The sequence below is a fragment of the Lissotriton vulgaris genome, chromosome 9 (assembly GCF_964263255.1).
Source record: "Lissotriton vulgaris chromosome 9, aLisVul1.2, whole genome shotgun sequence".
Classification (NCBI taxonomy): Eukaryota; Metazoa; Chordata; class Amphibia; order Caudata; family Salamandridae; genus Lissotriton; species Lissotriton vulgaris.
The window spans coordinates 645,987,930-645,998,976 of record NC_141697.1 but is presented as its reverse complement, the minus strand read 5'-3'; the positions used below and the strand labels follow the sequence as shown (position 1 = coordinate 645,998,976).

Sequence of the window (11,047 nt, the reverse complement as noted above, 5' to 3'; positions counted from 1 at the left end):
CCTCCAATAATTATTCAAGCAGCTAATTTGACCCTATTTTACCTTCCTGCACATATATTTATATAAACCGCTTGCATACTTGTCATAGTTCTCGCAATAGTGTTTTGTAAATACAAGAACATGAAATGTATATGATGGAATAATATCTCGTTGAAATGAATACATTAATCAAATTTTAGTAAAACATGGGAAAACAATTGCTCCAAAATCTAATTAAAACTAAATAATATCCTGCATTTCAGCAAAAATAGCAGAGCCCTATATGGCTGAATCCTGAGAGCTGGCGATGGATGCCCTCTGCTGTTATGTTCTGCCGCTTTTCCACAAAGGCCAGCCTTCCCTGGAATGATGCCGCGGATCTCTGGATGCTAGTCACCCCACCTCTCTGCCGGGATTGGTGAAGCAGCTCCCAGCGTGCATCGCGCCAGCCCCTCCTCACATTCTGAGAAAGCTGAAGGGGGTCTCACCATTACTGTCTTTACTCACCGTCGGAGCGAAGCCGGGATCGTTTACCTCTTCATCCAGCCATGGTAAGTGGACACTGCAACGGCTCGTGCATTTTCCCACCCGTGGCAGTTGATTAAGAAGCCGCCCACCCTCCACAAACCAGGGCATTTAGACCCCCTCCCCCCGCCTGAGGTTTTGTGTTGCAGAGTTAACTGCCTGCAGGTCGAAAAGACGGCTAGCTCTATCTGATCTTTTGGCACTAAGGGAAAAGCGGCTTTTAACGTATAATTATTGTTGGGAGGGAAAGTACCGTTATCCTAACGGTCCGACTTGCGTAGCCCCGCCCCCTTCGAGCATACACCTGGCGCGAGCGGCCATTTGATGGTAGCTTGACTGACGCGGACGTCGTTGTGTGGTTTATTTTAAAATGTCTGGTTAAGCTTTAGACATTCTAGCACTAGTTGTGTCGTGAGTGCAACATTCCCAAAGGCGCAGCCACACCCAGCCAATGGCCGAGTTCGTCAACCATAGCTACGGAGGGAATACAGATCGCAGTACGCGCGCGCGTCTGGCGTCACAGGCATTGTGTTGGACTGAGCCATCACCTCGAGTTCTGAAAGGGGTGTTTTGAATTTTCGCGCACCCTTTTATTTCGTCCTTATTTTCGTCACAAGAGACGTTTTGACTTTATGTAGTTTACGTGCACTCGTCCACCTGCTACGTTCGTAACTTCTGTAGATAAATTGGTCATGTTGTTAGGTCTACCGGTGTATTCTCGAAGGGCTGCGGGGCCTTGATTCGAGAAGTGAAAGGCGCGTGGGTTCTGCAAAAGGGATGCGAGGGTCACTACTGCACTGCAGAGAGGGGTGTCGACCAGCCCGGCAGCTGATGTGTGTTGAGGACTCACTGGAGAATGGGTGCAGTCATGTTGTGGATAATGTTGTGCATTTTAAAATGCAGTTTAATTGCTTATTAGCATAGCTGAACAGCAAGGGAAACAAGCGGTAGACGCACGTGCTACTCCGATAGAGGGGCTTTAACCCAGAGATGGAGAGGACAAAGAGAGTAAGTCATTGACTGGTAGACGCGGAAGGGCGCAGAAACCGAGTGGCGTTCCTCGCAAATAGTGCAGCAGGCCGAAAGGCTGAATCTTTACTCCCCTAGAGTACTTTACCAGGCCAGCCCATGATGTCATTTAACGGTTAGTTAACGGTTAGTTGGATGCTCTCATTAAAAGTCTATCCTCTTAGGAAAGATCACCCTGGAGAAAACACTCTTCTTGCAATGCATTGTACCCACACTCGATGATTCCTCCTCAGTGACGAGATCAGAAAATGGAAGAAAAAAAATCTCTCTACAATGACAGCGTGTTTGTCGTGTGACACCGTCTGTCCTCATTGAAAAAGATTCTGCGGGTGCTCAGCTGTTTTTTTTTTTTGTTTTTTTTTTGTTTTTAATCGTTGTTGTCTTTGTCGAATAGAAGTACTGTAAAGAAGAAACTTTAGAGCCGTATTCCGTCTTAACATAAACCCAACTTACCCATCCTTCATAGCCTTGAACCCTCTACCAGTCATTTTAAATCACGCAGTGATTTTTAAGTTTACAGATGATACACCAGTCTTTTGGGGTTACCATTTCACAACATAATCTTTATTGCCATCTGTATCTGGCGTCGAGGACTCCACGGAAAAAATGCGCACCTGTTCTCTGGACCAGTTGAGAGATGGTGACCTAGATGGCGATGAATATTGTTTATGTGCAACATAAGTAACATCCACGCAGTTATTGCGAAAAAAGCTACCAGTTTTCAGATACTAATATAATCTGATAAAAACGCTGATGCGCGATGCTCGTGTGATGTTTCCTTTTAAGGATTTTTACTAGACTCACCCTTACTGCATTTCTTATATCCTGTGCCATTTTCTGCCTGCACTCTAATATCCAGTGGTCTGTAGTACCAAGTGTATCTGTGATGGTTAGGAGCAGACAACTAACATATTCCATGTTCCCGTAAAGCAATTCATGTTGCTTTTTCATTCCCGTTAGGTTGGTATGCGTGGTTAATTGTCGGGTTTGTTGCATATTCCGTTACACCAATTTAGCTTTTTTCCAAGTAATGCATATGTCCATTTAGGCTACTCTACTCGGTTGTAACCCTATTACTCAGGCAATAGAATAGGACCATCCCTGATTGCAGTGACTATGATCGGCTTACCCATCTATGTACACACTAGGCCTTCTGTAAAAACTCGCAGACGCATGGAAAATGGGATGGAGATTACAACAGACGGCAGATTTTTGATTTTTTTGTAGTAATCTGTTGACGCTTGTGGTGGTAGCATTTTCATCTATGTGATATTGTAGACTTGAACAGTTGCACCGTCAGAGAGGCATCACCAACACTGGTCACGTTTTGTGACAAGAATTTGGAACGTAGTTCAGATTGATATTGAAAGCACTGAGCCAATTTCCCCTCTTGCTTTGGCAAAGCTATAGTGTGGCCACTGGAATTATGCAGATGCAGCTGATCAACATTTTGTTTCTAGCTCAAACGGTTCAAAAGTTGAAACAAAATAGAACTGTTGCCGTGCAGTGGAAGGCCCTTTGCAAAGGTTGACTGCCACCTTTCTGTAGCTTATCACTATATATGGTGTTAAATTGGTGGTAATGAGGTAATGCGTGCTAAGCTTAAACATGGGAAACAAATGAGGTAATACTATGATTAAATGTGCTGCATAATTTGCCTTTTCTTGCTGCATAATTTGTGCAACCCTGCCACATAATCTGACCCTTCACTGCCACTTAATTCCAGTGGCCATGGCTATGTAAATGTAGTGTATTTTGTAAAGCGCACAGCTGCCCCAACGTGGGGCGTCCCGGCGCTGTAAAACGCTGTGGAACCCTTCCTGGCTCTCCCTGCGAGATGCCCTTCCTGGGCACCCCCAAGGTGAAGCCAGGCATCCCAGTGTTGTAGGGGCCGTTGTGGAGATTAAGCAAGCTCTTGCCCAGAGTTGCAGTGTGGGACCCATTATTAGAGTAGGTGCCGGGGCGAGAATTATAGAGTCTGCGGACATTGAGCCCAAGACCCTGCCGCGTCAGGACTTGAACCCTGGTCCCGGGCCTGATCTCTGCTTTCAGAGTCTGCTGCTCTAACCAGTGAGCCACACTTCTCCACTATAGTTGAGAAATAGACCCCCTTTTTTGTTTTTAAATAGTTACCTGGGTAAAATCTCAGTATTTTATTTTGCATCTGAAAACTGCATGGCTGTCTTAGAATGCATTTTGTGAAGCTGGAAAATATTTCTTCTTTGTTATGTTAAAAATGATTATTAAGCGCACTGACACAGATTTGGTTTCCTGGCACTGTCGAAGAACAGGAGACGTGACCAGAGGTTTTAATGCGTGCTGGGTTATTGATATGCTTGTCTATAGAGCCAGGTCTTTAGTGCTTTCCTAAATGACATGAGGTCCGGACAGGCACGGATCTCAAGTGGGAAGGCATTCCACAGGCGAGGAGCCAATGTAGCAAATCTGAAGCCGCCTGAGCGCTTGCGTTTAAAGGAAGGTGTCTGAAGAAGGCCCAAATGGGCTGAACGCAGATTGCGGGACGGAACATACTTCGTGATAAGTTTATCAATGAATTTAGGACTTTTACAATGAAGGGATTTGAAGATCGTGCAACCTGTTTTTAAGGTGCAACGCTGGGCCATGGGAAGCCAGTGGAGTTTCCTAAGCAGTGGGGTGGCAGATTGCCATCTATGGTTCAGAATCCATCTGGCAGCGTAATTTTGTACCATCCGCAGGCGTTTCAGCAGGTAGAAGGGTAAGCCTATGTAGATAAGATTCGCGTAGTCCAGGTGGGAAAGCACAGTGGAGATCACCATCTGGATAATGGCCTCCGGGGTGAGAAAGCGCCAAACCTTCCGAATTTTCCTAAATTTAAAAAAACACTTGGAGACCACCTGGCCCACTTGTGTTTTCAGTGAGAGATCACTATTCAAGGTGACTCCAAGTGTCTTTGCCGAGGAGGAAGGAATCGGAGCTTAGCCCATGTCTGGTGACCAGTAGTGCGAGCCCCAATATTTGACACTGTCTCCTGTGAGAACCAGCTCAGTTTTTCCCGGGTTTAATTTTAAATGATTTTGGTCCATCCAAGCTTGGATGAACCTCATAGTGGACTGCAAGTTGGAGATGGAAGTTTCAGAGTTGTCTATTGTGAAGAGCATTTGCAGGTCGTCTGCAGAAACAAGCTTCCGAAGACCGGTTTCTGGCATTCCAGCCGTCTTCAGCCCGGCTTCCTTGAATCCAGTGGCAAAGTGAGCAAGGGACTCGCGTCTGAGCATACCGTGCCACACTTATGGCGGCCAAAAGGGGGTGGTGATGGACGGAGCATCTGAATCAATCAAACACTCACACCCAGTCAAAAGATCTGGGTTTAATCCATCACTGTTCTTTAGTTCGGGCTGGACTGTTCCCATGAGGCACAGGGTCAAGGCTGATATGCATATAGCCAGTGTCTGACCTAGGGTGGTGTGGAGTGCAAAAAAATGATGGATTTAGGCCCAGATCTTTGTACTGGGGTGAATGTATGACATTGTTCTGCATTCTGTCCATCAACTGTGTTTTTTGCAATTTTCACCCAGAGTGGGCTGGGTATGCTCAGACGTGAGTCCCAGGCTCTCCATATCACTGGAGTCAAGCTATCCAGGCTGATAGCCAGAAACCGGTCCTTGGATGCTTTATTCCGGTCTAGGAAAGACATGGCTTGGTAGTTCGGGCTGGACTGTTCCCATGAGGCACAGGGTCAAGGCTGATTTGCATATAGTCAGTGTCTGACCTAGGGTGGTGTGGAGTGCAAAAAAACGATGGATTTAGGCCCAGATCTTTGTACTGGGGTGAATGTATGACATTGTTCTGCATTCTGTCCATCAACTGTGTTTTTTGCTATTATATCAGGGGCAGAGTCCGGGGTCAGCCAGGTCTCGGTAAGTAGGAGAATGTCAGGTTTATCAGTGTCTAACAGAAGGAAAATGTCCATCAGGTGTTTCACCAGGGAACAGGTGTTTAGATGGAGAATGGCCAAGGAGTGAGAGTGGGAGCCAGGCCCTGCCTGACTGTTGGGGTCGAGGCTCAGCATATTAGAGGGATCTATGGAGGGAGTGCAGTCGACTAGGATCCCTGGTCTCCTGGCCCGGTTGTACGCATCCCTTGACAGATGACCATGGCCTCTGTTGTATTTCAGACGGTCATTCCGGGATTATGAGAACAAGCAAGCAGCAGCATCCGCCCGAACACACAAATCGCCCCCTATCGTATCTCAAATTTACAGCAAATGTAGTTTTACTGGCACCTTTTTGTAAATTTTACTTTGACGAGTAATTTTAGGTATCTGTTCTTTGGTTTAATAATTTACAATTTCCGTGACACAATTGTGCTTCAGTGTGGTACTTTCTATTCCCTTTTGTTTTGCTGATGTACGAGGCAGCAGTTTGTGTGGTGTGGCATAAGAGGTACAAGCAAACTTTCAGTCTCTTAGTGGTGTCCACATTATCTGTATGCTGCAACCATTGACAAGTCGGAGATGGTCTCCTGTACGTGCGGAATTCACCTGCAACAGAACACTCAATCCGTTGCCACTTGGAACTGAAATTGCCTCCTTATCAGTCCTTCTTGTTCCAGTCCAAACAGTGAGCATCTGCTCCCTTAACAGTAAAATTAACTAAAATAACATTCCCCACTCACTAACATGTCCTCCTCGTGCCAGGCCTCCCATAGTGAATCAGCAGAGCTATCCCACCCAGTTACTGTCTGAGACTACATTTTGCAAAGCAGCACTTGTGAGACTAATCATGTTAATTTAAATGATAGTGTTTGTGTTGTATCGAGTACCTGATATATATATTTTCCCTTTTTAGGTCAATCCTCTCGGCAGCGCGCATGCGCTGCTCGCTCTGCAAGGCATGCTGTAGTCTAGTATGCTTTAGGAAGCCTCGCTTCTCACCTCCCATATTTTTCATATGCTGGTGTCCTAGTCCTAGGTAAACGCTGGCTTCCAATTCATTTTGAGGCTTCTAAGTCCTGCCTTGGTACCGCCCTGTCTCAATTTGTTGCCCCCCATAAGGACTGGACCTTTTACTTCGCTCTTAACACAGCATACTTTATCTAGTGGGTGAGCACTATTTAGTTTATTGACAATGGCGTCAGCTTTTTAGGTCTCGCCTAGACGAAAACAAAAGCGAAGCTTTTGCTGTCTAGGGCGAGACAACTTATGTAATCACTTTTGGGGGAATGTGGACAGCAGACTGTCACAAGCTTCTCCTGCCGGAGATTGGACCTCGTGGGCGCGCACGCCCAGCCGGCGCCGTGCACATCCCCTGCCTGGTGCGCGCTGTTCAATGAATGAAACAAACTGGCTGCAGTGCCTCGCATCTCGGGCTCAGGGCAACAGCAGGGCATGGGCGGAGTCCCTCTCGGGGGGACTCGGACGCGGTTGGAGCCTCTTGGGGCTCAGGGCAACAGCAGGGCATGGGCGGAGTCCCTCGCGGGGGACTCGGTTTTTGTTGGGGGCCTCTCGGGGCCGCGGCGGCAGGGCATGGGCGGAGTCCCGCTCGGGGGACTCGATGTTCGTTGAGGTCTCACGGGCCTCATGGCACAAAAAGTCTCGGCCTGGAGGGGAGGGGCGGGCACCAGCAATGTGCCCCGACACCCCTCCTCTCTATTCGGGACTCACCGGGTCGGCTGGCGCTCGGCGGCGGCCTGGTCTCTCCTTCTCCAGCGGGGGCTCCCTCTTCTGCACGGGGGCCCCCCGCCATGGCTGGCACGACATCTACGGTCTCCCTCACGACTCGGGAGACCGGAGGACAACAGGCAAAGCTTCCGCAAGGCAGTGGGAGCGGACACACCTCTTCCTGGCCCCGCCCACAACCAGGCGGCGGGCCGGACGTCTGCTTCCGGTGTTTTCCTCGGGGCTGCGGCGGTGATTGTTCTCTCGGCAAATGAGGGGGGGGCATCCTCGGGGCACGGCACAACGTTGTCAGGCCCTTTACATCATGGTGAGCTCTACGCATTAGAAAGTCACACATTAGGACAAAAAGGTAAGAGCAGAGAGAATCGATCCGCCACGGTGCTGTACAGCACTGGGGCTCTAGTATGGCAGCTCTTGTGAGAGCTGCGCTCACCGGTGCTCGGCTTTCACCGGATTAGAAACAAAATATATGCACCAGCAGGCAGCATAATATCACAACATACAGAGATGCAAACACAGCCACTGTATGGATACATTCAGGCAGAACATTTCTGAGCAGTTGGTGGAAATGACAGCGTTCCTGTGGGCAAAGGTGATAAAAACGTGAATATTTCATACTGGCGGATCACACTGCTGGGCCTCGGGGTAGGGGTGGGGGGGGGGGGGGGGGGGACTGGGGCAATTTGAACTGGCATCAGCAAATGCATTTCCCATCTTCAGCTGCCTGTATAATGAGCTGTGTGCGACTGTGAATCATCTCCCACGGCCCGGCTTGCTCGGCAGCCCAACTGCTCCGCTCGCCAGAGAGCACAAAACACACAAGCCACCGCTGCCTGCCAGCCAGAGCATCTGCACTCACTGCCAGCCCCCACCTAAGCCCCACAGCATCGGCTCCAACATAAATGTGTGTGTAGCATGGGCGATGTGCGTGTGTGTATGCGGTGAGAGTGTGAGGCTAGCGTCTGTGTGGGGTGTCATGCAAGCGTGGGGGCTGCATATGTGTGGTTTGGTTATAAGGGGAAAATGAGGTACATCATGCAGGGACGGCTCCTCTGTAATGGCGGACGAGCGTAGCCCCACTGCCAGCACAGGATAAATAAAATAACACATTACGTTGTTTTTATAGTTTATTATTAATTATAGTATTAATTATTAAAAAAAATAAAAGCCATTGTTATTTGTAATATCAATATATCTAAGTCATGTAAATACAACACATATTGCATTACAAATGCTATAGATGTCACATTTTCGAAAGTTAAAACTATTGGCATTGTAAATGACAACTATTAATTTCGCTATTTTCAAAACCAACACAAATAAAAAAATTGTCATTTACAATACCAATAGCTCAAACTTTCCTAATGCGAGACCTATTGCATTGCAAATGCTTGTTTTTTGTTGTAGGTTCATACTGAGTGCGGCGCCTGCTTCAGGGACACCGTGCTCTTTTTTTTACAATGCGAGAGGTTAAAAACTCGCTATTGCTACACCTATAGCATTGTAAATGCTTGTATTCTCTCTCTAGCTTTGCTGCCCTTGAGCACGGTGATTTGGCACCAGAGCACTATATAAAAGACAACAACGAACAAAAAGTTGTGGGTTCAAGTGAAGACGTTCCTTGCAGAAGGGTGGAGGGTGTGTGAAAGATATGTGGAAGTGCCCCAGGGGGGTAGTACAACGGGGAGGGCAGAAAAAGCCTTTTGTACGAGCCTCCAAGTCTGCATACATAAAGATCGGCATCTATCGCCATTGTACGTCCAGGTCCATGCAGCTAGACCGCTTCTGGGGGCGCGCTCAGGACCAACCCCCGCTTCAGGAAGCTCTCGGGCTGACATCTACTGCTCTCCAGGGGTTTCACCCCTCTTATTTGCCCTGGTCCCTGCAGGATCCTTCGCAGTGATTGTGGCCTCGGATTGCTCCGCCCTCCGGAGCGCATGGGCCCCTCGCAGCTCACGCACTAGTGTCCTTAGTAGAACATAGGCTGTTTGGATATTTGGACCCGAGTAACGCAGCGATAAACTTGCATCACGTGCAGCGGCCTCCTGCACGTTTGGAAAGATGCAGAAGTAGCCTTATTAGAACTTGGGGTGGTACATGTGTCATTTATTCCTCGCTGAGAGAAATGCCTTTGGTAGAGTTCTTTGGTTAATTCGCTCAGAACTCTTGGCTGCCTTGCTTTGCCGCCTACGTGGCAGCTCTGCATTGTTTCCTCGTGTGACTGCTTCTTTGTGGCTGAATAGTTTATCCAATTAGATGTCATTTTCAGGGGCATGTGTTTCGTACATTTCAACTCTGCTTTGTGGCAGGGCTTGGTGAGTGGTTTGAGCACTCACTGCGGAGGTCTGAGTGTAACCAGTGCGAATCCTAGCAAGGCTGCCTCAGCCCTACATCCTGAGTTTGGAGAAAAAAAACCTAGCACAGTGGAGGTTTCCAACAGTAGGGCACCTTCTCGTCCATTATTTTGTTACTGATCTAGCTTCTGTGTGGACTGACCCTCTGAATTAAAACTCAAGCAACCCCTGTCTGGTTTCTGCTTTGTTCAATACAACCATTAGTGCATTACTGAATGAATGCAAGGCTGAATATTTACTGGCAAAATGAGTGTGCACTAGTCCTTCACAATCACAACTTGTCTCAGTACCTCATGCAACAACTAATTCCTTGAAGTGCAGTTCTCTCCAGGTTCGCAAAGAGACCTGAAAGCAATATGTGGTGCAAGATGAAACTTTTAATTCTCTTTGTAGCTCCTCTTCGCTCCAGCTCACGCAAGAGAAGCTAGGAGGCAAAGTTGCAGTGTACTTATCAGGACACAGCACTGCAGCTTTCAGGCTCCTTCTTGGTAATATACCAGAACTGCATATACTGACATCGAGATGCTCCGATTGAGGACACCTTAAGAGCTAACTGCTCCAACGCAAAACATATACTGTAGACGGGGCACTTTGCACTCAAAAAAGAACAAGCATCGTTCCCAGACATTTGGAAGAAAACAGTAGTATTTCCACTTAAACCGCTTCGCCGTGTGCTGATGACGAGCTGAGCTCGTCATGTAACGTGGGTTTTTGAAATCTGCAGCACACCACTGTAAATCGTACCGCGGTTACGGTGTTAAGAAAAAAAACAGGACTCTGAATATATGACCCAGCTAACTATCGCCCCATCTCAAGTACCTTATTTATCCAAAGTTTTGGAATGTTTAGTTAATAAGCAATTCCAAATCCTTCCTAGAATCTAATAACCTATTCGCCCCTTCAGACAGGCTTTAGAGCCAATAATAGTACTGAAAACAACTCAACTGGCTGTTTATGATAATATTAGTTCACCAGTTGATCAAGGCAGATACGTAGCATTGAGCTTACTGCAGCCTACAATACGGTTTCACATATCAAACTACTCCAAATCCTGCACAAAAGAGGGATCTGCTCCAAAGCCCTGTCATGGTTCCCCTCTTGTCTGAAAGACCGAACCCAAACATTTCAAATTGGATCCTGCACCTCAACCGCAAAGAGCGTTAAGTGCGGAGTCCTGGTCCCTCCCTCTTTAATACTCAAGTTTAATCTCTAGCGGATATTAGTAGGAAATGGGAATTTGACATCCGCTCCTACGCTGATGATACGCAATTGGCGATTCCCTTGATAGACAGGCTGACCAACGCTGAGACAAAAAATACCATAATAAACTGTCTCACTGAACTTTCAGGATGGATGTCCCAACACGGTTTAAAATGAAACGCAGGGATATCTGATCCTGCTTTTCGGAGGTGCCCAGGGTAGTTGGGACAATAGCTGGTGGCACTAGGCACCGCCCCAGAACCCACGCGAGCGGCAAAAAAAAATCAGGGCATCTTTATCT

At 47.5% G+C, this 11,047-nt stretch overlaps 1 protein-coding gene across 1 annotated transcript in view; it reads left to right on the top strand.

Annotated features, from left to right (window-relative positions):
• The first annotated feature begins 347 nt into the window (after positions 1-347).
• Positions 348-11,047, top strand: part of LOC147692030 (cofilin-1-like) — an 80,584-nt gene continuing 69,884 nt past the window's right edge. Inside the window, exon 1 of the mRNA XM_086938327.1 lies at positions 348-530. Coding sequence (XP_086794453.1) covers positions 528-530 — 3 coding nt within the window. The 5' untranslated portion in view covers positions 348-527. The remainder of the gene's footprint in view (positions 531-11,047) is intronic.